The 27,842-nt window shown below is 39.9% G+C and overlaps 1 protein-coding gene across 3 annotated transcripts in view; it reads right to left on the bottom strand.

The window, feature by feature from the left end:
* The window catches only part of fnip1 (folliculin interacting protein 1), a 168,465-nt gene that overhangs the window by 87,466 nt on the left and 53,157 nt on the right, over window positions 1–27,842 (bottom strand). For 2 of the 3 annotated variants that reach the window (XM_028812810.2, XM_028812811.2), the window contains exon 2: window positions 11,856–11,988. In XM_028812810.2, the coding sequence (XP_028668643.1) occupies window positions 11,856–11,988 (133 nt within the window). Of the gene's footprint in view, window positions 1–11,855; window positions 11,989–25,837; window positions 26,524–27,842 lie in introns of those variants that run through there. The other variant, XM_051933461.1, reaches the window with a different exon arrangement.

The following is a 27,842-nucleotide window of genomic DNA, read 5'->3' as shown; positions in this document are numbered from 1 at the left end:
TTTTTTATTCAGTTTTGCTATTTATAATTCACAAATAAACATAGAAAAGTATTTTAAATTGAAAAGGATGGCTCTGCTGGTTAATGTAGTTTATACTGTTGAAAGATCAAACATTCACAACTCACTGTTACACTACTGCAGGGATGTACAAATTGTTTTAGCTTCTTACAATAAAGAATACATTATTCATCTAGCATCTATTAAGAAAATCAGTATCTTTTTATTGTCTCCACATTAATCACATTAGTCCTACCACTAAGACAATTGTATATCTAAAGACACAATGACAAAACAATTAATGTACTGTACTGTGAATTGCTGCTGTAGAAGTTTGATAATTGAACTTTAAACCACAATGCATTCCACTTAATCCTTACTAACAACGTATTGTGTGACCCTATGCATGTCATTCACACCTGCCCATCTGTTTGCCTACTGTAAAAAAGATGCATAGAAACACTTGTATGGTAAACAATTTTTTAAGACTCTTTGGTAAAACACGTATGCCAAATATAAATGAACAAAGCACACTAGAATTTATCAAACTCTCATTGTAACTGTGATCTTCCAAGATACCTTTCTAGAAAAAATTCTTATTATTGTAAAATCCATCCATCCATCCATTTTCAAACCCGCTTATCCTGAAGCAGGACTGCAGGGAAAATTGAGCCCATTCTTACGAGCATCCGTTGGAAGGAAGGAACAATTCCTGGAGTACACAGGGCACCAGACCCACTGCAGGGTGAACAGACAGACACATGCACACATTCTGCATATACACTGTATATATAAACACAAACACACAATAAATCAGAGGTAAAAGGGCAGCTCTTTGTCACTAAGCTGGACCTACTGTTGCCAAGACTGACAAACACTTCTTGCTTGTCAGTTAGGTAGTGCTTTAATCACTAGAGATCTATGCCAGAGATAACCAAGATGCTCTCCATTCTGGGCAGTCATATACTTTGATTGACAGTATCAAATGCTGTATTAAGGCATAACAGGACTGATAACTGGTGTGCAGAGTAAGTTTGCCGCCGTAAATTGTAAGTTACTTGGAATACAAAAGGTTCACTGTGCAATTAAAAGCAGGAAGGCTCAGCAAAACTGAAAAAATATTTCTGAATAAAGATAAAAAAAGGGGAAATGGCTTAAAGATTGTCTAACCACTCGACTACTTAAAACATCAAAATGCACCAAATTAATTAAAAAAGACCCAAGTCACAAACAGTAGTTATTTAAATCATGTATTTATTACACCTACCTACTGTAAGTATATAATATAGACAATATATGCACTACTGCAGTATAACACAATTTTTAAAAATGTGAGATGTTAACAATAATAGACAAGCAAAACAGAGTGGACCTGAATTTCATTTTTAACAGAGTTATACCACATATAACAGCTAAATGGGCAAAGATTTTAAAAGCCTGGGAGGACTTCATCATAGACTACCTAAGTTGCCTTAACCATATGCACATAAATGTATCGTGTTAACTATCTAAAAATAAATCCCACTTAAAATCAAATTCTAAAGAAATTACAATTCAAAAATTATGGCAAGATGAATTAGCAAACTAATTTATTCAGTATAGTTTTTTTAACATTTCATTTGCAAAAATGTTTAAAAGCTGTTTTTGCAACAACACACTTTTCAAAATGTCAGCAAGTCACTTTGTCTGGTTTTGTGACATTGTCTGCTCCGAGACGTACATCTACATCAATGCATGTAGTAAAAATTAGCTTACTTACTGAAAAGAAGCATTAAATGAAATTCTCAAATTAATTTGAAGGCTAAAGTGTCATTAAACTTCTGATGTTTCCATTTTCGAAATCACCCAAATCTAAATGCTAAATCATTTTAAGCAATGGAGCAGGCTGCTTTAGTAGCTCCACTAACTATTCATCGCCACGATTTCGCAATGATTCCAATATATATTTTATCAATAGCATGATCTGCCTTGTTTTTCAAAACAGCATCATGAGCTGAGCCACACAACTGCCTGGCCAGTTTGGAAGTTTTGACAAAAAACATTTTATTTTAAAATAAACACACAGCACTGCTTATCTCATCATCATATTAAATTAGACAGAGGTTCAGAGAAAGCTTGAAGCTTGTCCTAATTTGTACTTGATGAAACTGCAGCCTGAATTTCCAGAGCAGAGTTTTCTTGTTCTTCTTGTGTTAGTGTGTTGGTTCCTCTAGGGCTCCTATTTTTCTCCCAAATCCCAAAGATGTACAAGTTACATGATTTAACTCTATGTTTTCTAAATTAGGCTGGTAAGTGTGAATGCATGCAATGAGTTGTATCCCATCCAAAGTTAATTTCTACTTCGTGCCCAATCACTGGCTTTCTTAAACTCTGAACTGGATAAGCCTCCAGGAAAATATATGCACTCTGGCTACACTCTAAAGATGGATGTGAAGATTGTTCTCTTATTAGGAGCCAATATGCAGATTTCACAGTACTAGGCAAGGATTTTAATGTTTACCTATTTAATAAAAATATAAATAACAAAGGTTATATTCTAGCTGTGAAAAACAACAATATTGTAAAGCAGTACTTCACAAGAGCAGATAAGAGCTTCTCGTAAAAAGATCTAAAAAAAAAAAAAAAACAAAGAAAGAAAGAAAACAAAAAGATTTAGTGGATCTCAAAACTGACTCACTGTGGAATTTAACACTATAGCTTGGCAGAACAAGCTAAGCATGTATGTATCTGCGTGGAATGCGTGACATGCCTTGATTTCCTAATGGTTCACATCAAACAAATGTGTTACTTGCCCTCACTAAGTACACAATGGCTGAAACATGTGAATGACAGTCATATGACTTCTCTGGAACTCGTGAGCTCTCTCTCTCTCTCTCTTTTGCTTTTGCACACTCTCTCTCAACACACAAGATAAACAACATCTCCAGCCACAGTGTCATATGATAGAAACCACAGTGAATCCACTGTTCTTACATTTCTGAAGGAGAGCTACTAAATCATCTGTCACAGACCTCACCCACCATGCGCTGAATTCACAACTGACACATGCCTACAGCCTTTATGCTTTTTTCTAAGCATTGACTCTATCCTTTCTTTGATAGACAAGAATTGCTACATCCCCCACCAGAAACCTAAACAAAATGCCTTATTATCATTGTCATTAAGCACAAAATGAATGACCAAAAAACAAAAACAAAAATTAATGCATAAGGTCTGAAAAATAAATTCAGTTTCTCTAAATTACAAAAAGCTGACTAAATTTTCACAACTTCAAATGCTAAATTTTTGATCAATGTCATACTTTAATAAACCAATGGTTTGTTTGTTCATCTGTAGGAGTGATCCCTCAAGATTTGGACCGCATAGCATTGCTCCAAGATCTCTAAGGCAGCAACTTGTAGGCATGTTGCCCACTGTGCTGATATGTCTGAAAAGCTGAGTTCAATTCTGAGGCTTAGAGTAATTTGTCCCTTTTGACAAACACTCCATGTGTCATGTGCCTGTGGCAGTGACCACTGAATCAGATATAATAAGGTTAAGATATTGATCTTCTAATCAAACACTACACTAATCAAGCCAAGTTTTGTGACAGATTTGGCACTAGCTCTGCTTTTAAACTGGCAATCCATACTGAACCCAATATGGAGTGCAGGACTGCAGGACTTTAATGTGGATTTATATTCCTTGTACCATTATCATACCAGAGAAAATGTATATGGTCAGGTGTAACAAGGAGGGTGAATTGCATCAGACTTTTTAAGTTTTTGAAATACTGGCTAAGGTGCCTTTTTTCAAATCAGTTATTGATTGTTGTACATAGTCTCTAATAACTGTATTATAAGGCTGCTGTAAATGTAACCTTTGTCCTTTTTATTATTATTAAGTGAATATGAGGTGTTCTAGTGGATAGTGGTGCTGTCCTGGGCACTAGTTACACACTGTTCATTATCTGCATGGGTTTTCCTTTCATATCCAGAAGTTCTGTGTGTCAGCCTAATTGGTAAAATTTAATGGTGCCAATATGTATATGTATGCAATTTTCAGTGACACCTTATTTTAATAATAGACTTTAGAAATAAAGCCTATGAAGTTTAAACTGTAAGCAGGGTCAAAATCTTACAGTGAACACAGATGAATCATTTATACAGTACAGTAATCCCTCGCTATATCGCGCTTCGCCTTTCGCGGCTTCACTCCATCGCGGATTTTATATGTAAGCATATTTAAATATATATCGCGGATTTTTCGCTGCTTCGCGGGTTTCTGCGGACAATGGGTCTTTTAACTTCTGGTACATGCTTCCTCAGTTGGTTTGCCCAGTTGATTTCATACAAGGGACGCTATTGGCAGATGGCTGAGAAGCTACCCAACTTACTTTCTCTCTCTCTCTCTCGCGCTGACGTAGGGGGGTGTGAGCAGGGGGGCTGTTCGCACACCTAGACTATACGGACGCTCGTCTAAAAATGCTGAAAGATTATCTTCACGTTGCTATCTTTTGTGCAGCTGCTTCCTGAAACGACATGCTGAACGGTGCTTCGCATACTTAAAAGCAGGAAGGGCACGTATTGATTTTTTTTATCTGTCTCTCTCTATCTCTCTCTCTCTCTCTCTGCTCCTGACGGAGGGGGTGTGAGCTGCCGCCTTAAACAGCTTTGTGCCATGGTGCTTCGCATACTTAAAAGCCAAACAGCCCTATTGATTTGTTTGCTCCTTTGAAGAGGAAGATATGTTTGCATTCTTTTAATTGTGAGACGGAACTGTCATCTCTGTCTTGTCATGGAGCACAGTTTAAACTTTTGAAAAAGAGACAAATGTTTGTTTGCAGTGTTTGAATAACGTTCCTGTCTCTCTACAACCTCCTGTGTTTCTGCGCAAATCTGTGACCCAAGCATGACAATATAAAAATAACCATATAAACATATGGTTTCTACTTCGCGGATTTTCTTATTTCGCGGGTGGCTCTGGAACGCAACCCCCGCGATGGAGGAGGGATTACTGTATATTCAAAGCAGGTGAAACACAGTTAAATCATTGAGCATATGCAGTATTTCAAGTAATGCACGTCAACGCAGCACTTCTTGGTACATTACATTTTAACTTATGTTAGGGGCTTAAATAAACTGTTCTCTGTTGCTGCTGCTCCTCACATATAGGAGGTCACATGACAGGCAGCCCAAGTTTATACTGATGCCTGCTGTTGTCCAAGTCTGGCTCTCCATCTTTTTAATAGATGAAGGGGGAACTGATGGTGCTTTCAAAGCAAATCGCATTTTGGTGGAGAGTTATATCATTGAATTGTATTTCATTATATGCTTGTAATCGGCCAGAATTTTGAAAAAAAGTAATTAGCACTCCAATTTTCAAGACATTATCCAATGACCTCATTTCCCACTCCTACTAAATAATGTACTCAATTCTGCAATGCATGTGGAGGTGACACAGACATTTTGCTTATAATTCATTTTGCATCATTGTATATTCATTCTGTCATTTTGTTTCAAGATGGGGAAAGAAATATGTGTTAATTAAGGCTTTAAGATGGGTTATCCAACAAATGGCCCAGAAATTCCATCCATATTACTAACCGAGAATGGTAAACCGGATGGCATGGATGCAGGTACCCGGCGAAGGGACCATGAGACATACTGCGCAGGCGCGTACAGCGCGCGTCTCATAAACCGCAAGCGAAGTCGTATCCACCACGAAGAAAGGAGTCACGGCACAAAAACGAAAGAGCTCAACTGACGTGAATGAGAAATGAAGCAACAACCCGCCCATAGCTAACGACTAATGACACAGCCACACAAAAAAGAGGATTCTGCGCTGCAGCCCAGATTCAAACGGAAGAGGATATGAAGGCCCCACAGGTCCACAAAGATAGTACGGAAGGCGCAGGAAAGTACGAAAGGCAAAGGCACCTACACAGCATAGTGAAACCCGACATAGTACGGAAGGCGCAGGCGTCACCGCCATATTGTCAGTGGCACTACTGCGGAGTGAAGGCGCAGGCGTCACCTCCATATTGTGAGTGGCACTACTGCAGAGAAGTTAGAAATAATGTGCTGCTTGGGTTTGTACAAACCGCTGAACGCTTTACACCAAATTCAAACACAATACAGCTCAATGATACAAACACGAGCCCACCTGGATAAGATCAATGAACGCAGGCGCCTACAACGCGCGTCTGAAACTGCGGAAGGAAAAAAGGCACAGGTTCAAAACGAACGAGCTCAACTGACGGATATACAAACACGAGCCCGCCTGGATAAAATCAATGAACGCAGGTGCCTACAACGAGCATCTGAAATGCCACGGGCAAAGCGGGCACGGCTCCAAAACGAATGAGCTCAACTAATGTATTTCAGGATACCCAACGCCAGGGGTAGGCGAGCGAAGCGAGCAGGGGGCTTGTAATAACCTATTCAGCCATTAATGCATGGTAGAAAACATACTGGCAGAAAAAACACAATTTTAACTTTACTGACATAAGTTGACTGAATAGAAAACACCGATACAACAGAAAGAACTGAAAACTCTCAAAGACATTCTCCATAAAATTAAAGGTAATATCTAAAAAATACAGTTCTGATATAGATACAACACATATCTCCAAAGGCAACTGTCTCTTGAGACGTTTTCCTAAAAAATAGGTGTCTGTGATACTGCACGGGTATAACCATTCATTATAACTTATATGGAATGAAATTATTAATTATTGCGGTCTTGTTTTGATGAAAAATGTTTAAACTATATTTTTCTTAATTCCATTTGCTTTTCATAATTCCATTTGCTTTTGAATACTTTTCTATTCTACTGCAAAGGATGCTTTTTCACCATGGTCAAACAGCAATGATTCAAAAACTACAGAATCACTTTCAATAGGTCAGAGGAATTTACAATATGTAAATATTTACAATATTTATAATATGAATTTACAATATATCCCCTCCTCGAACCGCCACCTTATCATGGTGGAAGGGTTTGCGTGTCCCAATGATCCTAGGAGCTCTGTTGTCTGGGGCTTTATGCCCCTGGTAGGGCCACCCAAGGCAAACTGGTCCTAGGTGAGGGATGAGACAAAGTGTGGTTCAACATAACCTCCTATGATGAATAAAAAATTTTGACGGCGTTTTCCCTCGCCTGGACGCGAGTCACCAGGGCCCCCCTCTGGAGCCAGGCCTGGAGGTGGGGCTCGATGGCGAGCGCCTGGTGGCCGGGCTTGCACCCACAGGGCTCGGCCGGGCACAGCCCAAAGAGGCAACGTGGGTCCCCCTTCCCATGGGCTCACCACCTATGGGAGGGGCCAAGGAGGTTGGGTGCAGTGTGAGTTGGGTGGTGACCGAAGGCGGGGACCTTGGCGGTCCAATCCTCGGCTATAGAAGCTGGCTCTTGGGACGTGGAATGTCACCTCTCTGAAGGGGATGGAGCCTGAACTTGTGCGCGAGGTTGAGAGATTCCGGCTAGATATAGTCGGGCTCACCTCGACGCACAGCTTGGACTCTGGAACCAATCTCCTTGAAAGGGGCTGTACTCTGTACCACTCTGGAGTTGCCCCCGGTGAGAGGCGCCGAGCGGGTGTGGACATACTTATTGCCCCCCGACTTGGAGCCTGTACATTGGGGTTTACCCCGGTGGACGAGAGGGTAGCCTCCCTCTGTCTTCGGGAGGGGGGACGGGTCCTAACTGTTGTTTGTGCGTATGCACCAAACAGTAGTTCAGAGTACCCACTCTTTTTGGAGTCCCTGGAGGGGGTGCTAGAGGGCATACCTTCTGGGGACTCCCTCGTACTGCTGGGAAACTTCAATGCTCACATGGGCAATGACAGTGAGACCTGGAAGGGCGTGATTGGGAGGAATGGCCCCCCGATCTGAACCCAGGTGGTGTTTTGTTATTGGACTTCTGTGCTCGTCACGGATTGTCCATAACAAACACCATGTTCAAGCATAGGGGTGTTCATATGTGCACTTGGCACCAAGACACCCTAGGCCTCAGTTCGATGATCGACTTTGTGGTCGTGTCGTCGGACTTGCGGCCACATGTCTTGGACACTCGGGTGAAGAGAGGGGCGGAGCTGTCAACTGATCACCACCTGGTGGTGAGTTGGCTTCGATGGTGGGGGGAGGATGCCGGTCAGGCGTGGTAGGCCCAAACGTGTTGTGAGGGTCTGCTAGGAACATCTAGCAGAGCCCCCTGTCAGAAGTAGCTTCAACTCCCACCTCCGGCAGAACTTTGACCACGTCCCAAGGGAGGTGGGGGACATTGAGACAGAATGGGCCATGTTCCGTGCCTCTATCGTTGAGGCAGCTGACCAGAGCTGTGGCCGTAAGGTGGTTGATGCCTGTCGTGGCGGCAATCCCCGAACCAGTTGGTGGACACCGGCAGTGAGGGATCCCGTCAAGCTGAAGAAGGAGTACTACCGGTGCCTTATGTCCTGTGGGACTCTGGAGGCAGCTAATAGGTACTGGCAGGCCAAGCGGAAGGTGGCTTCAGTGGTTGCTGAGGCAAAAACTCGGGCATGGGAGGAGTTTGGGGAGGCCATGGAGAATGACTTTCAGACGGCTTCAAGGAGATTCTGGTCCACCGTCCGAGGGGGAAGCAGTGCAGTGTCAACACTGTGTATGGTGGGGATGGTGCGCTGCTGACCTCGACTCGGGACGTTGTAGGTCGGTGGGGGAGTACTTCGAAGACCTACTCAATCCCACTAACATGCCTTCCAATGAGGAAGCAGAGCCTGGGAACTCGGAGGTGGGCTCCCCCATCTCTGGGACTGAGGTCACCAAGGTGGTCAAAAAACTCCTTGGTGGCAGGGCCCTGGTGGTGGATGAGATACGCCCGGAGTTCCTCGAGGCTCTGGATGTTGTAGGACTGTCTTGGTTGACACGTCTCTGCAACATCGCATGGACATCAGGGACAGTGCCTCTGGATTGACAGACCGGGGTGGTGGTCCCCCTCTTTAAGAAGGGGGACTGGAGGGTGTGTTCCAACTACAGAGGGATCACACTCCTCAGCCTCCCTGGAAAAGTCTATTCGGGGGTTCTGGAGAGGAGGGTCCGTCGGATAGTCAAACCTCAGATTCAGGAGGAACAGTGTGGTTTTCGTCCTGGTCGCGGAACAGTGGACCAGCTCTACACCCTTAGCAGAGTCCTGGAGGATGCATGGGAGTTCACCCAACTAGTCTACATGTGTTTTGTGGACTTGGAAAAGGCGTTCGACCGTGTCTCTCAAGGAATCCTGTGGGGTGTGCTCCGGAAATATGGGGAACCGGACCCCCTGATAAGGGCTGTTCGGTCCCTGTACAACCGGTGTCAGAGCTTGGTCCGCATTGCCGGCAGTAAGTCGAACCCATTTCCAGTGAGAGTTGGACTCCGCCAGGGCTGCCCTTTGTCACCGATTCTGTTCATAACTTTTATGGACAGAATTTCTAGGCGCACCCAGGGTGTTGAGGGGGTCCGGTTTGGTGGACTCAGGATTGGGTCACTGCTTTTTGCAGATGATGTTGTCCTGTTTGCTTCATCAGGCCGTGATCTTCAGCTCTCTCTGGATCGGATCACAGCTGAGTGTGTAGCGGCTGGGATGGAAATCAGCACCTCCAAATCCGAGACCATGGTCCTCAGCCGGAAAAGGGTGGAGTGCCCTCTCAGGGTTGGGAGCGAGATCCTGCCTCAAGTGGAGGAGTTCAAGTATCTCGGGGTCTTGTTCACGAGTGAGGGAAGAATGGAGCATGAGATCGACGGGCGGATCGGTGTGGCGTCCGCAGTGATGCGGGCTCTGCATTGGTCTGTCGTGGTGAAAAAGGAGCTGAGCCGTAAGGCAAAGCTCTCAATTTACCAGTCGATCTACGTTCCTACCCACACCTATAGTCATGAGCTATGGGTAGTGACCGAAAGAACGAGATCGCGAATACAAGCGGCTGAAATGAGTTTCCTCCGCAGGGTATCTGGGCTCTCCCTTAAAGATAGGGTGAGAAACTCAGTCATCCGGGAGGGGCTCAGAGTAGAGCCGCTGCTCCTCCACATCGAGAGGAGTCAGATTGAGGTGGCTCGGGCATCTGATCAGGATGCCTCCTGGACGCCTCCCTGGTGAGGTGTTCCGGGCACATCCAACCGGGAGGAGGCCCCAGGGAAGACCCTGGACACGCTGGAGGAACTATGTCTCCCAGCTGGCCTGGGAACGCCTCAGGATTCTCCCGGAAGAGCTAGAAGAAGTGGTCGGGGAGAGAGAAGTCTGGGTATCTCTGCTCAAGCTGCTACCCCTGCGATCTGACCTCGGATAAGCAGAAGAAGATGGATGGATGGATGGAATTTACAATATGGCCTCAACCATTCTTTTTCTATATTTACATTTGGCTAAGAGTTTAGTACTACACAAACATGATAAAAATACAACAGCCTTTATGGGTTTTATACATAAGGAGATAAACTACTGCATCATAAACATCTTGTGAATTTCCCCTTGGGATTAATAAAGTATCTATCTGTCTATCTACATTATCAATAGTACCAAATCCCAACAGAGACACAGCAGCAGCAAAAGTCAAATTACAATGATTCTTACAAAAATGTAATAAAATCAGTTTGTTAGTAATCATAAACATAATATTAGAGCCTAATTCATTTGTCCAATAATCTGCTTTCAAATGTCATTTTTTCTGGTACAGAGTGACACACAGCTCATTGTGAGACACAGGACATTAAAATGCCCTGACATTTTCATATACATTAAAATCAAGTCAAGTGTTCGGCTCAGCCAAAATGGTCTACAAAAATTATGAGATACATATTAGATTAATTCACTTCTGTTTCCAGAGATTAATTTTTGAACAGAAAACAAGTTGAATGTCTTAATGGCGGGGCAAACCCGGTAAAGATTAGGTGGTAAAAATCAAAAGGTGGTCTAAAGGGTGGCACAAGACAAAGTTATATTTCAACAAGACACCTTCTAATAAGAGAAAAAACCACAGTGTCAGAGAAATAACTGTGCAAGGCACTGTGCACAGGCAAGGCCACAAAGTTGGATGAGCACTGACATTTTGGTGGCACCCCGTACCTGAAGTTCAAGAAGACAAAGACAACTACACACAGCCCCCCAAGCCTATCAGAGGCATTAAACAGTCTCTGGCTACAATAACAGCAAACTACCTTGCCTGTTAATGGGATAGACAGTCCAGGAGCACCCTTGAAGATTTTAACCTTCAGTTGTCACTCAGAGCTCATTAGAGAAGGGTACTAGAGGCCATGAAAGAAAGATTTGACTTGCTCATCTTGTATCCTCAGAGGGCAACCCTTCACATCAAAAACAATGCTGTGACTTTCCCTAAAGAATAACCCTTAAGCGGGCTTCATAAGTCACTTACTGTCAGGTTACTTTGAAGGCAGGACGCGTTTAGACAGAAAGTGCACTGGCTGGGGGAAGAGAGGCTAAGGTCCAGACATAAAAAGGGTGTGGGTAAGAAGGGGATTGCTTTTCATACTGGAGAAATGGGGAGGTTTTCCATGTAACAGAAAGGAGCATGAACCTACCGAGGAAGGCCCAGACAGGATGCATGACTGCTTTGTCTAAGTTTTCCTTTGTTACTCTCTTCCTTTCCACATCCCTCCCTTGTGTATGCAAGGAAAATAAAGATTCACCTTTTAGTAAATCCAGTCTCTTTAAGTATTACTTAAGGTGAGGAAAGACATTTTCTCCTGCTTCAGTATATGCGTTATTTATAATTTGCTGCTCTTTCTTTTGGAGTTATTATAAGACTGCTGTAACAGAAAACTTAAAACATGTCACTATATGCCTAAAATGTTTATTAGAAGGTAAAGAAGATAGCATTAGGATTAAAAAAATAATTTTTGGTTTTCCTTTTTTCTTACCGAAATAGATACTTCTTCAGTGGTCAATTTCTTCTTTGCATTTGAGTCAAACAGGACGTTTCTTCCACGCCTCTCACAGTCCTGATACACTATCAGCCTGATGTGGCTTGGGTCAAATTCTGAAGAAGGCCAACTGAAAGACAAACATGTTAAAACAATGTTATTATATGTCGAAAGGGCTCCAATATTAACAAACATGAATGTTAACAAGATGAAGGGAGCCTGCAAGATTACCAAGTCTAGCAAAGTCTTAGTGAGTTACTCCATTGGCAGCTTAACAGCGACAGACTAGCTGGAGAAACCCAAACACTCTTGGCATCAAGTAGTGATAATTAAACTTAATTTATTAAGTTAATTTATTAAGTTACACATCAAATGTTTGAACAGAAATGTAGTTTGATTACTCATCTGATATTCTATTGTTACTGTTGTGATGCCACAGGGGCTGGAAGGGTATCCCGCCCAGAAGAGGGGATGGTTCCTTACCCAGGCGGGAGGCTCCTAACAGGCAATAAATGGACATCCTAGCCAGGGAGGAGAAAGGGATCAGACCCGGAAGAGAGGACCAAATAGGATGGAGGCACCAGTCCATTATAGAGCATGTTCAGTCATACTGGGCTAGTGTGGCTAAAGTAGTTAACGCCAATGCTCACAAATAGCAGAAGCAATATGACCAAGATTTCTAATTTGCCAGCTATATGTGACAAAGTCAACATAAAAAAGAAAAAAAAAAACAACAAACAGAAAGGTATGACTGCTATGTGGTTCTATTTATTAGAGCTAAAAGGATTTCAAACTGTCTCACTCTGTGACTTTAACATATGATAAACACAGACAAGCGCAGCATCTTAATTGACAAGACATTCACTGATGATCTGTTTCTAGTGCTTGGATAAGATACAATCTACGTTTATCCAAATCACTTGAAAATGCAAAATCAATCAGAAAATGGGAAGTAAAATGTAATTTAATTTGTGCTGTTACTTTATTATTAGAGATGACACTGAAACACCAGTGAACATTCATCAGTTCTGATTGCATCAAAAATGTTTGACATATGACTCCATCCACATTCCATTCTATCAAGTACAAATACAGCATGCCAGAAACAAAAGGCACAGGCCCATTCCAGAAATATCTTTTGGGACTAAGACCGTTGCTAAAACTGATCAGTCAAATGAAGAAAATGAGGAAGTGACAAGTTTGATATGCAAAAAAATACATAAATGCCAGAAAAAACTGAAGAGTTTCAAAGTCCAGATGTGGAGGAATTAGGTAAAGACAAAGATGCCATTATACTTAAATCACACAGAAACCTGTACTGTATATGCAAATATACTACACATGTCCCGAGATGTTACACAATAGAAAATATAATCCATGTAATAAAAATATAACCACAATAAACATTTTTACAAAATAGCTAGAAATTAAACTTAACCTTAAACTGCACTTTTCTACAGACAGAGAATATTCATCAATTTATTCGGAGCAAACTTTCCTGGTTTTCAAGTTATTCATTGATTTTTTCAGAACTTACCACTGCAGGGCTTTGCTTCTGGGACAAAGGAGATGAAAGTTATTCCATTTGACAATTTTTCATTAGTTTGGGCTATAAATCGAATCCCTTAGTGACAAGCTTTCCAATTAGTGCAAATGAGAATTAATAAATCATATATAATATATACATATATGGAGAAAGAGAAACAAGGTATTAATTATAACTACTTGGAATATAAACAGATAGTCAGTTAATCGATAGTCAGTCAAGGGTATCTGCATCTAATACAAAAGCAATAACCTGATAGTCACAAGTTTTTCCCCTTGTATGGTGTTTATGTGTCTTTTTTACCAGTAATACAAATGGTCTCAGTGAATGATACTGAAGTACTAATGAGGTGGGAAGAACGGTAAATTATGGAATTACCTTAATCTCACCATGGATGCTCTTTGGAAAGAGTGATCACTACCACACGTGTTTACTTGCATGTAGGAGTTTCATGAACAGCTGGCTGATGGCCCCACTGTGGATGGGTACAATATAATACAGACATGCATACTTTTTAGCAGAAGCCCATACCAAACAAAAAGTAGTCATAACATTAAATCAAGAAAAGCATTTTTTTTAGTGTTAATATAAATGGTTTTATTTTTTGGTTCATGCGACAATTAAAAGCAATAACAGCATTAATATTTGAATAAAATAGCAATGCTTAAAAATACTGACTGTGCATGAGCAAAAACTGCACCCTCAAGTGTGACGGAGATAACAAGACAAGGTACAAGATGGCACATAGATTTGAAGCTACTTGTGCTTCCCTGTCATTTCTGTGCAAAAGAAATGGTCAATCTGTTGTTTTTTTTCCTTAAACAGGTAGATGCTAGTTTTCTTAAATAATCGCATTGATATTTAATTTCCAGAATAAGTTCAATTGTGATAATAAAAAATAAGTTATGCATATGTCTAAGCCACAAATCATACAATTTTTTTTTCTCAGTACTGTTAAACTACACATTTTGACATAACTATGAAGGTTTCGTTTCACTGAAAGTTACTTCAGATTCAATAACCTTGTTGTAATGTAAAATGTTTGACACAAAAATGTACACACTACCTGCAATTTACATACTTTACACATTTATACAAACCCTGCTGTTGGGGGCAAAAAAAAAAAAAAACACTCATCCCTCAATCCATTTTTCAAAGCTTAGAGTACAGAAGCCTGTGCCTATTCTAGAAGCGTTAGGAGAAAGTGGGTATGGGTCCATTGCATGCTGAACTTATGCAATATCTCAGTTATCTCAACATGCAAGTCTTGGAGAGGAAAACTTGGAGAATAAGAAAAGTCAACTCGGACAGAGACCAAGCCGGGATTCAGAACCTAGCAGTCTGGGGCTGTGAGCTGCACTAACAACTGAGCCACCCTGATAAACACAAATACATTTAATGGATAACTTTGGTATTTTTCAAATTGACGTTATTTCTCTACAATCATCGTATTTATTAGTTTGCCACATGAAATTGCATTCTAAAGTGAAGAAAAGAATTCAGACTTAGTATACATCCACTCGGAAGTAAAAGGTTTCGATTTCTGAGACATGCTTGCAACAACAAAAGTAAACTGCTTCTTTGTACTATTTCCTGGAGTTAAGTTTTCTTGAATTGTGACGGTGGTATGCTTTATGATACACTGTTTCACAATGTGTGTGTAATCTCAAGATGCAAATCAATACTCAGTAACATTTTTTGCCTTGAAAAAAGGATGTATTTAGTAAGTTTTAAGGCTTTTCATCAAAATGGGATCCCAAGACCTGATAGCTCCATTATAAAGCACCAAGAGTAGACTAGTTTTTTTTTAATTTATAACATATGCTTCACTTTACAAAACAATTTAATTTGGCAAACTAATATATACCATAACTGTCAAGAAATAACTTAAAATACTGAAATTATTCTTTAAGAATGTTTACTTCATTTCTAGTTTAATATAAGATCTTCTCTATACCTTAAAAAAGGCTAACTGAAACTGAGCCACATTAGTTATGAACTAAACCCACAAAAACCATAATGCTCATAGTTACTACAGTGTTGCCTGGGCTATGAGATATGTTCTGAAATTAAACATGCTAATTACGCAATTACAAAAGGCCTTGGCAATTTAAATCTCTCACAGAAGTAGGTTTCTACCAAACGGGAATCGCAGACATATTAGCAACACTTTTCTTAAATGAACAGCTTGAATACGGTGACTGCAAACACAGCTGGATTTTGTCTCACCTAAGGATAGCGGAAGCAAGGCTGTGCTGGGTAGACCACCCCCTATAAATCAAATGCATGAAAAACTAAATGAAGTTGCCCATTAGGCTTGGTGACCTTGGACTCCAGATGGCCAAACCTCTGACTCCAATCACTGGTTATAACATGTAAGTCAAACATTGGCTGACTTTCTTATACAAAGTGCATACTCCTTACGAAAATGCAAAAAGGAGGTCTCATCCTATCTTTACAGACTGTGGTGACGCTAGCCAATAAACCCCGTGACAAGTGTCCAAAACCGAAAATTGTGCTTACTAGTCCGTAAAATGTTATCATGTCTCTTTCTTCCAGGATCTGCTTTCTTTTCTCTTGGTGCAATGTAGTGCTACAACGTTTCAACAACACTTCTTGGCTTTTTTAAGCTTACAAACATGCATGTGTAGGCATAAAGAACTTTGAAAAACACCATGCTGTGCATGAAGTCCATTGGAAGATGACAAAGAACGGGCATTTGCTTTGTGAGAAGCTAAGTAATAAAGATGTGGTCTCATCCTATCTTTACAGACTGTGGTGACGATAGCCAATAAACTCAGTGACAAGTGTCCAAAAATGAAAATTGTGCTTACTAGTCCGTAAAATGTTATCATGTCTCATTCTTCCAGGATCTGCTATGTTTTCTCTTGGTACAATGTAGTGCTACAACGTTTCAACAACACTTCTTGGCTTTTTTAAGCTTATAAATATGCATGTGTTGGCATAAAGAACTTTGAAAAACACCATGCTGTGCATGAAGTCCATCGGAAGATGGCAAAGAACAGGCATTTGCTTTGTGAGAAGCTAAGTAATAAAGATGTAAATTATCATTTTGTTCAGAACTAATAGGTTCATTTAGCAGCACTGTAGGCATTGTAGGTGGGCTGCTGCTGCTCCCTGAAGAAACCCCATCCACCAGTCCAATGACTGCATTCAATTCACAGAAGCAGCATCACAGGTAGAACACAGACAATCCTGGATGACTTCCCCAACCCATGCTTTGACATTCATGTTCGATTAACCAAGGAAGAAAATGATCACGCTCGATTCACCTGATGTTCTGATGATCACATGGGACCACTCCCTTATTACAGTCAGTCAGTCATTTTCTATCCTGCTTAGTCCTGAACAGTGTCACTGGGGTCTACTGGAGCCTATCCCAACTAGCACTGGGTGCAAGAAAGGAACATACCCAGGACAGGGCACCAGTCCACTGCAAGGTGAATACAGACACACACATCTCCACACACACACACACACACACACCCCAACCACACACTAAGGCCAATTTAGGATTGCCAACTGACCTAAACTGCATGGCTCTGGACTGTGGGAGGAAGCTCAAACAGACATGGGGAGAACATGCAAACTCCACACAGGGAGGACCCGGGACAAAAACCCTACAATTGAGCTAAATTCACAGAAGGGGAAAGGGTAGTCACAAACATACTGGCATGTGAAAAACTAGGTTGTGACACCACAAAGTTAGGGAAACACTGTCATAGGGTCAAAACTGTCATATATACAGAGTACAGTGACTTTATTTAATAGCATGTGCTACTCAATATGTAACAAGTCACCACTCTCACTTCCACTGGGGTGGCACTGAGGGACAGTGGTTTACACTGCTACTTCACAGCTCCAGGAGACTTTGTTTGTCAAGTGTCTCATTTTTTTTCCCTGCCAAACTCCTAAGACATTCATTTTTGATTAATTGCTATTTAAATTTTCTCGGTGTGTGTTAGTGTGGACTCATGCAAGACTGTGCTCTATAAAGGACTGGCAGCTTGTCCAGTGTTGACTTTTGCCTTGTGTTTAATGATGCCAGGATAGGCACCAATGTCCTGCACCCTTAACATTTGATTTATGCAGGGTCAGTAACTAAATTGATTTCCATTGTTCACTAAGCAGACATAAGCAGCCTACTGGAAGTCTAATGTGTATGTAATGATATCAAGAATAAAAGCAAAACATACAACCTGGAAATGCTTTTTAACCAAAGCATATGCATGAAGAAATTTATTCTAAAGTATTATGATGCACCGTGAAGCAAAACAACAGGTGAAAAACACTTACGCAATCTTGTTTTTTTTCTACTTTTTTCCTTACGTTGTAAAGGTCACAAGATTGTAACCCTAAAGTATCTAATGATTACTCAGCAGAGAATCCTGAAGGAAAAAATTTTAAGCATCACCATGGGCTGGAGTTCAACAGCGTGTGAAAGTCTATTTATAAAACTTCTGTGGATGCATTTTGCAGCTCCAAGAAAGTGTGTGACGCCTGAATTGTGAGAGCTGTTTATTGGAACACTGAGTGGCGCTGACAGCAGAGCAAGGTACAGTAAAGTCTACACACCAGAATGCCCAGTGCTGAAGCTGTGACTCTCAAGCTTTCATAACCACTGCCAAAAAAATTCAAACAAAAATAAATAAATCAATTAGTTTTACTGTTGGATGAAACATACTACTGCCAGAGAAAAACCAGGCTGCAGTCAGGAGCTTTGGGAAATGAGAGACGTGCCTATTTCAGAATTAAAATCTGAGAAGGCACTTGCATGCACCTTGCCTTGCCGTGATCTCGTTAATAAGTGATCAAGAGTTAATAAGTCATAACACCCTGAAAATGCACACTGCCAGCTCTGCAAGGTTAAACAAATTAATCTTTTTATTTTTGTTTTAGAAAATGATTACATCCGTACTATGTGGTACCAGAGTGACTGAATGTATGAATTGGTGATGATACACAGACTGGGTGGCTTTTTTTTAATGGTTAAATGCCTACAAAGCAAATCTCTTGTGACCACCCCCTGCCAAGTTTAGTTAGATCACAATTATTTACACTGCAAATAATAGCAAAGCTCTTTGGGACTAGAAAGCTTCCAATCAGTGTTAGCCCACGGTTGACAGCTACTCAAATGGTTATGTAAGTACAGTGTTCTTGAAATTCATTCCACGCAGTAGACAGATGCACATTCAGGACCCTTGCGCCTGCCATGTAAACAACTCTGCACTGTGCTAGAAAGTGTCAGTAACACAACCTCTTCAAAGTGAGTATTTCAGAGCAAAGCTATCCCTTGAAACAAGACAGCACCAATTCAATGTCTTAAAGAAAGGCTATGAAAGAAAATTCACACATCCAACAACAAAAACAAAGATACAGGCACATTCACATACATGCAGAAATCAGGCAAAAACACAAAGAGGCAGGCTTCTCTTTGGGACGTCAGTGCTGAGCAACTTACCAACTCTTGTCCTTTCATTACTTAATCTACCTATTCTGTTTCAAGGCTGTTAGGCGCAGAGCCTATCCTGACAGGATGAAGTGCAAGGCAGAAGCTAATTCTGACTGGGGAGCCAGTTCATTGCCAGGCACATTTTCAGTTATATTCATAGAGATTCGATTTAAAAATGCAATTTAGCCTAACCTGAAGGTGTTTGAGATGTGCAAGTAAAACCAGAGTACATGGAGAAAAGTCCATGGGGAGAATGTGAAATATGCATACAAGCAATGACTGGGTCAGGTATCTATCTCAGGATTCTGGAGGTAAGAGGACCTCTCGAACTATGCCACCAAGACATCCAACAATGACTGTCATGCTATGTTCAGTTTTCCGTCTTACCGCTATAGAGACAGACAGACAGACAGTTCTTTATTTGTCCCCAGATGGAAATTTAACTTTTTACAGAATCTCTTTAAACAAATAAAAAAATACAAAAGTAGATACTGTACATAAATATATATATATATATATATATATATATACACACACACACCCACAATATGGTCTGAACACACATGAGAATAACTAAAAAGGAAGAACATTTAAAAAGGAAACTTCTAACTTGGCAGTCCCAGTTACAGTGAAGCATTATGTAGGTGTATTGCTGTTGGTATAAAGGAGCCCCAAATACTGTACACACCAAATAAGAACCTGCGAGAAACTGTGACTTAAGACTTGTACCTTTTAAAAACATTTTTAATTTTTCAGATGAATAGTGAAAAATAACTTTTTATTGCATTATATTCACATTATATTCACACGCAATTTCTCACAACTCTTGTTTTTTTACACATTAACTGTTTTCCACTTTAAACATTCCCTTTTTTCTGAAGTAAGTCTATGGGGTCACATGGTGACCCTGTGGTTAATACTAATGCCTCACAGATGCAGCACCCTGTGTTTGAATTGCACTCCAAGCTTTCTCCATGTGTATTCTGCACTTTTCCCCCCCCAATGTCTGTGTAGTCTTTATTCCCAAATCCCAGATATATGCAGGTGAGGTTTAGTGGTGGTCCCAATAAACCAATGTGACAAGCACTGATGTGTGCACATCTTTGTCCTGTGACAGAAAGTCATTTCACCCCAAGCTTGTTTCTGCTTTGCTCACGATGCAAGTAAAGGCACTGGCTGCTTACAGCCCTAAACTGCACACACAGCTCAAAATAACAAATGAATATGTAGAACAACTGGCCAGTACCAAATGCAGACTTAAGTCAGCACATGACTGTATATGGAACTGACTATCCAGCTCAGGTTAACAGAGATCCAGAGCCTACCCCGACATTAATTAGTCACATGGCAACTGCAAGCCCTGGAGAGCACCACTTCATCACAAGGCAAACTGAAGCACACATCCATACTTACTCAGTTGAAAGGATTATTACAAAGTATAGGACAAAAGAATAACTTTCACTTCACACTACACTGGGAATAACTGACCGGTGTAGGGGAATGTGGTTTAGGTGTAACCGATAAATAATTAAATACAGTAGAAATAAGAAATCAAATATTGTGAAGAACAGCCATTTTTAAACAAAAAGGAAAATATGCAAATTTTTAATTTAAATACAATAAAAGCACAAATAAAAAGAGCAAATGCACATGTTTTAAACTGAATCCCATTCACAAAATGCATGTTCACAAAAAAGGCATAAAAATTTTAAATTGAATCACAGTCAGAATAGGCATACAAATTTCTAAAATAGAATAAGCTGAATCACGTTAAATTGAGCAGATGAAGGGTGTGCAGAACAGTGCCACTACTTTACAGTTTATCATACCAATATTCTGTTGAGTGAATGACATGATTTAATAGAAGGTTATTCAAAATCCTATATTTTATGTTACTAATACATGCAACTGCATTTTGTCATTACTGATATTTTTAAATATAACTCATTGTTACAAAAATATTTAATTTGCTAAATTATTACCTCTGTTTCTCTTTAATGAAGTAAATAATAATTTCAAATGCTCCAACTTTCAGAACAGTGAACTAAGTAAGTATTTGACTGCACCTAAATGCTACATACATTTTCTGCCTTGCTGTATGTAGGAGGTCAGAAAACTGTTTTGCATTATAAGATGAATTATTGAAAAGAAATTAATGTTACACAAATACATTTACTTTGGGAGTGCGGGTAGATCCTGTGACTAACTGAAGGCAATATCAGATTTCTCAAAACAACCTGCAACAAGTGTTAGATGAAATGCATGTCACATTTAAGAAGTGCAGTTGCTGAAATCTCACAGACTCTCAGTTGCTGGAGCTGTTATGTTAAGTGTGTGACAAATTAGGTTTTCACACTGATTCAAAACCTTGTGTTGCACCAAGCAAAATGGTAAGGTTAGGGACATTTTGGCAGGCAACCAATGCAAGGAACAACAGAATATGAACAGAAGTACCATGCAAAAGTAAACAAATATTATAGAAATTCAGTTGCAGTGTTCTGCCTTTGAAAATTCACTAAATTCAATTTACTTCAAGACTGGATGCAGCAATCCCATTGGCATCTATGGATTATTGGGTGGCCAATCAAGATTACAGACAATTACTCAATAATTTCAAGGATGGGGGGTAACACTGTGGCCTACACTATATACAATGTTGCTGGTAAATCACCCACCACCTGCAATATTGTAATGGAATAAACAGCTTGAGAAAACAGATGTATAAAAATTTGTACCGGTAAATAATTATTAATACAACAATGTAGGACAAAGTCGGCATTACCTATTTTGCGAGGTTTTTAGTGGCACCCAAGGCCTGCTAAGACAGTAGATTTAACAGGGATGCAGAAATCCAACTGCACCCCCCACCTACATTCCTGAGTGAATATTAAATTGAATGGGTGAACTGCAGTCTACCAACACTTAGCTCTGTGCTTCATTTGATAACAAATGTGTAAATCAGAGTTGAGTGGACACCACTGCCGTGATTTCTTCAGACAAGAAGGCACTCAAAAGGACATTCATTTTAGGTTTGTAAACTGCTATTTGAACTCTGGATGTATTGGAATAAATAACACATCTTTAAGCAGGCATTGGATCTGTAATTGGAACATGCCTTGAACCTATAACCAGAGGTTATAGCTTCCCTCAAAAAGTGCTATGTTTATCTATTCTGTCTCTTCTGGGAAGCTAACACCTGACAATCCATTCTCTTTGTTGGAAGCTGAAGCTGACAAGCCATTCTTCTTGGAGGAGCTGAAAGTTGATGATCTCTTTGGGGTTAGAAGCCACCGTAAGTCTGCAGAGTAAAAAGCTCACAAACTTCGTTTGGCTTGAAAGTTACTCTCCAGAAAGCCTTGGAGCAAGATGACCTGAACTTGATCTAAAATCTACTCTGTCAAACCACATGTCTAGATGACTCAAAGGCAGCATTATTCAATAAGGGAACTTCAGCACCTACACTCTTGTGCCCAGTAGAGCAATGTCTTTCCCTATGGAGTTGAAGTTACACAGGTCACAGCAAACAGCCTAACAAGGAAGCTGAGGAAGGCAGTAACACAGCACACCATGGATTGAGGACCATATAGAAAAAGACACAGAGTACACTCCAAAGCAAGAAGAGTCCTCCACTTGAAGCTGCAGCAAACAACACTCAGCTTCACACAGCATCAAACCCCATCCTTTAAGCCTTGGTATCGTAAAACTGTTTCTTTGTGCCAAGATAAATTAGAACTCTAAATAGCCAATAAATGGCCAACTTCTTCTGTGTTACATGTTTCTCTATGTCAGCTGTCTTACATCCATCCGGTCTTCTATGTCACTATGTATGTAGTTATCATATTTCTATAATCTTTGTGTTTATCAATAAATAGTATTAGTATGTTTCTTAAAATGAGTGAGCTTCAGTTACCTTCATATAAGCCAAGCAGCTCGACACCCCTCCTACAGAGAAAGGTAAGAAAAATAAAGATGGCAGCCTTTCCAAATTATTTAATCAATTACTGGCATTGCCAAAGAAAAAACTGATAATTAAATAACTGATTGATTAACATCAATCAATCAATTATTGTTTTCACATCAGATACAGTTTTCCAGCATTACATTGTGGTCCCTAGGTGGCCAAGAAACAGATCTCTCACTCATTTCCTACAACATGCTTGATGTCAGTCTGATTTATTTTGAAACTTGTACTGAGGTTCTCTAGTAAAGTGGACGAATTACTGTAGAGTACAAAACAAAACATATTTTTGCATTAGTTGGTTTGCAAAATTACTTTAAGATATTTTAACATACAGATCAAACCAGTTTATAAAATTGACTTGTAATAAAAAAGTTAGTGAGGTGAGAATAACCATAAAAGATTTAATGCGAAAAGGCCACTCAAATCAACTAATGCTGTTACTCTCAATTTACCTAACTTTTGTAAAATTCTGTCAAGCTGAGATCTGAATGTCCCACAAGTATTTTCATGTAGAACAGTCCTTAATAATTTATGTTTCTCTGTGTGAAGGATTCTTTTCAAACATTATTTTGAAATGTATCCACTTCCATTTATTAAATGAAAATCATTTTAAAGTAAAAGATGGCACCCATCTAACTCATTTCCTTCATACTTGTACACACTTGAATCATGTTACCTCTAAACTCTTAAATGAATTAAGCAATGAATAGGAAGCAAGACCACTGCCTAAATAATCTGAGATCTGGGGTTTTTGGAAACTACTATTAGATAAGGTTTCTAGTCTTCAACTCCAAAAAACTAGCTAGAGACAGCATTTATGGGGGTGAATAAATGGAGGGGAAAAACAGCAAAAACAATGTTAAAAATAAAAAAGTAGCGTGTCTTACTCTCTCATTCATACCAAACAACCCAGACACTGTCAGCCTTGCCCCCTCCCCCATAAATAATTTGAACAGGGATAGATAGATAGATAGATAGATAGATAGATAGATAGATAGATAGATAGATAGATAGATAGATAGATAGATAGATAGATAGATAGATAGATAGATAGATAGATAGATAGATCGATCGATCTTGGATAAAGCCATCTGGCGAAAAAGAACAATAATAATAAAATAATAATAGTAGTAAATTACTATTGTTTCATAAGATAGAGACAAAAACAAATGCCAGTGTTCAGCTACACATAAAGATGCCCAGAAGAATGAAGACAAGCAGTACCAGGAAACTCCCAAAGGCCTATAAAGGGATACATAACACCAGACACAAGTACAGACTCAGAATCACTGAAGTACATTCAGTCATAAGCAAAGACATGCTCAGAGTTACACAGCAAGTGGCAAGCAGGACGACAGAGGTGACCTCACATGCAAAAAAAAAAAAAGGCAACTACACACAGACCGAGACGTGCAGAAAAAGGTACACAAGCACTAATTTGCAGCCAGAGTACTGACCCTTGGCAGCATTCTGAGGAATGGTATAAAGCACTGCCCACACCAAAGGGTAGGTCTAGTGCAAGCTGCAAGTGGTTGTTGAAACTAAATCCCCCGGTGAGGAGTGTTTCCAAGACAGCCGATGGAACAATCATCAGCCGTGCATTCTTTATATAGCTGACTGCCAGTAGAATGAGAGCAATAAACAAGTGTATTGTATTCGCAGCATGACTGCGAGCTCTGGCCAAAACTGCTAAATGACATATCACTTTCAAGTTATTTCTGTAATAAATGTATTTATAGTTTCTCCTAGTTCACCCCTCCAGTCAAAGCTGATTCTTACTTCTGAACTTCAGCACTTTCAAAATTTCAGAATTTAGAAACATGCAACCAAATTCAGCATAAAGGAAAACAAATTAACAAAAGAAACAAATCAGTGGCACTAATCCACATCTTTTTAAACCTGGAAGAGATACTAGTCCATCACTTGTATATTCATATACATTTCACCACTTGCACAGAGCCAGTATAGATTCACCAGTTTCACACATATGTGGGATCTGAAAAGAAAACTGGAATAATCAGACAATACAAAAACTAAACGTAGAGAAGTCCCACTCACTTTATTAGTTAGTCCGAGTGTACAAATTACATGTTTCTAACTTTTCAGACCCTCCACCACTTGTCTCAGTGTGCAATGATCCTGTGGGATTAAAATCTTTGAGCCAAAGGGCAAACACCACACAAAAATAAATAAATAAATAAACAAAAGAAAACCTTGCAGATGCTTGATTTGCATTGACAATCAAAACTGGGATAGGGCAAAAAAAAAAGACCTCTTAAAAACTTTTTACATTGCTGAATTTGTAATCGCTTTCTAAGAATTGTTTTTTCTATAAATTTTAAAAAGGTCCAACTATGTTTGTGTTGTGGAGGGGGGTGGAATTGACTAAAATGAATTACCTAAAACATCAAAAAAATCAATATGTTGTGCAAGTGATATACTTGCAACACATTTTGTATTTTCAAAAATTAAAGATAATGTCCATCCATCCATCTATTAAACCCAATTATTCTAATCCTAGCGGCACTGTGTAAAAAGCAGGAATTAAACCTGGACAGGAAAGAATGAACTTTGGACAGGGCACCAGCCCACTGCAGAAAAATTATTCAATTGTTGTCACTTTTTGAATTTTGAATTTAAGTGTTACTATAATAAAGTTACAGCACCATACAATATATTAAAATAGTACAATATATAATACAGTATGTGTGGCACTTTACGCACTAATCTTGGTAAACTGCCGTGTAATAATTCTTGTTCTTAATGATAATATAATATTCTCAAACCTACTAAATGAAATTCAGGGTCAATGTAAAGCCTGAGTCATCATATAAAATCAAGATGGAATGATTGTTTGTTAAATTTTGCCATTATATTTCATTCTAACATTAATAAACACTATGTCTACAGTATAGTACAACAGAATATTCTACTTTGTATATTAAATAAAAATGTTGCAACTGCCTTTTTAACAGGGAGACTACAAGGCCACAAGGTACCTGAGCATCTTTGTCCAGCTGCCAGTCCAGATCCCCTAAGCCGCTCTTGCTTGCTCTCTCTCTCTCCCCTTCTTTCTTGTTCCAATGCCAGCTAATAATAGCTTGGCACTAAATTCATCCAAAAACACAAGACTGTCAGGTGGCCCCCTGTGAGTGCTGGGCAGAGCTCACACAAAGGACTGTCCATGCTGCTGATACTAAGGACAGTTATCTATTACCCACTCTGTTAAATAATCCACTTTGCTTGAATTAGGCTGCATACAGCCCTCCCATTGATTAAAAAAATATAGTCTTATCAAACAATAATGCAATTCACCATGAAAGGGAAAGGAGAGTGAAAGAAAAAAAAAAATCAGTTAAGGCATGTCATTTGTTCCTGTTGTATTCATTTTGCCACCTTCTCTATTAAATCCTTCTCTAAGAATCAGGTCTCCGTGGATTTGAGACTTGAAAAGTAGGCTGTTGAGGTCCCTGATGCTAAAACCCAATCAAGCTGTCTTCTTAGAGAATGTCGATACTTGTCAAGCCACATAGCAACTGCATCTTTGAAATGTGAAAACAAATCTTTGCACCAAATTTGTCGGTCGCGACGAGAGGCACAAAGCTAGAGTGAGCAACAACAGAATTAATTGAACAGAAAAATCCTTCAGAAGCATTGTCTAAAGCACTGAGCCGCTCTCAATGTGTGCTGCACTCTAACAGGACTGGCCGGCTAGAAAAGTAGCCACTAATTGCTGTCATGTGACAAGCAACAGCCACAGCCATCGAGGTCTGCCCAGAAACCTGCCAGCTAATCTCAGTGCGGCAACACCTCCCTCCTCTCAGTCCTTCTGTTCTGTCTTAAAGACAACATGCCCAGCCCAGAACTGGCGTACTGGTGCAAGTCTTGTAAACTTACAAAGATGACAAAGTAGTTAGGAAGAACTAAGTGGTATAGAAAAAGAACAATTAGAATCCCTTGAAGCAAAAATAGCAAAAGGATAGAAAACACGACAGTCCATGGCATATAAAAATAAGTCAGGCGAATGGACAAGTCCAAAGACATTAAAAGCTCCCCATCTATAAAAACCTTTGAATGCATCTATAAGAAAAAAAACTGAATAAATTGTCTCACAGTTTCCTGGATTTAAAGATGAGTTACAAGGTTCCCCTGTGTCTGTGTGGTGTTTTCTCTATGCATTTCAAATTTCAATCAATATCTCAGAGCTATCTGGATACATGCAATATGCCTCAAATGAGTGAATGTGGGTATTTGTGAGAATGTGTTCAGCAATGGACTATCATCTAGGGTTCCAGGGTTGGTCCCTACTTAGGGTCAGAGTCTGTCAGCCCCTCAATGACCCTTACTTGGATTAAGAGGGTTGACTAATGGATGGATAAATGTAGGCACACGTAAAACCTCAATTTTCATTACTAAGTGTTCTTTACATTTCATGCCCCTCTCTACTTGCCTGTATCACCTCAGACCCAGGCAATGTCTTCTCTATATTCTGCGCAATAATTTTATTTTTTGAATAGATGGACACGCTCACACATATCAAATTAGAAGCAACAGTTAAACTAATCAGAATATATTAGGAGAGGAAAACTGCACACAACACAAGGATAATCACTGTATGATAGCACCACACAGAAAGTGACAAGGCATGAGATTCAAACCCAGGGCACTTTATGCAGCTGTACCATTAAACACATTGGCATCATACCACCCAAATATCAAATCATGTAGAGTGAAAGTAGAAAAGAAGCCTTCACCTGTGTAGTTTGTTAGCCCTCATGCTCTAGAATAAAATTATACTCAGCACTGAAACAAAATATTAATATTGACAAATTAACGAAGATGGCCCTTCCAAGAAAAAAGAGGAGCTATTGTATGCGCCTGACAAACTATTTGGCCTCAGAGACGGTGCTCAAAAGGGTGCTGCCTACTGACACTGTAGTCCAAATTAAAGATGTCAGCGTTGACTTAAGTAATGACAGTGATACCTAAAAAAGAATGACTTGA

The sequence above is a fragment of the Erpetoichthys calabaricus genome, chromosome 11, assembly GCF_900747795.2.
Source record: "Erpetoichthys calabaricus chromosome 11, fErpCal1.3, whole genome shotgun sequence".
NCBI classification, from domain to species: Eukaryota; Metazoa; Chordata; class Cladistia; order Polypteriformes; family Polypteridae; genus Erpetoichthys; species Erpetoichthys calabaricus.
Note: the sequence above shows the minus strand (reverse complement) of the source record. Positions and strands in the feature narration are given on the sequence as shown.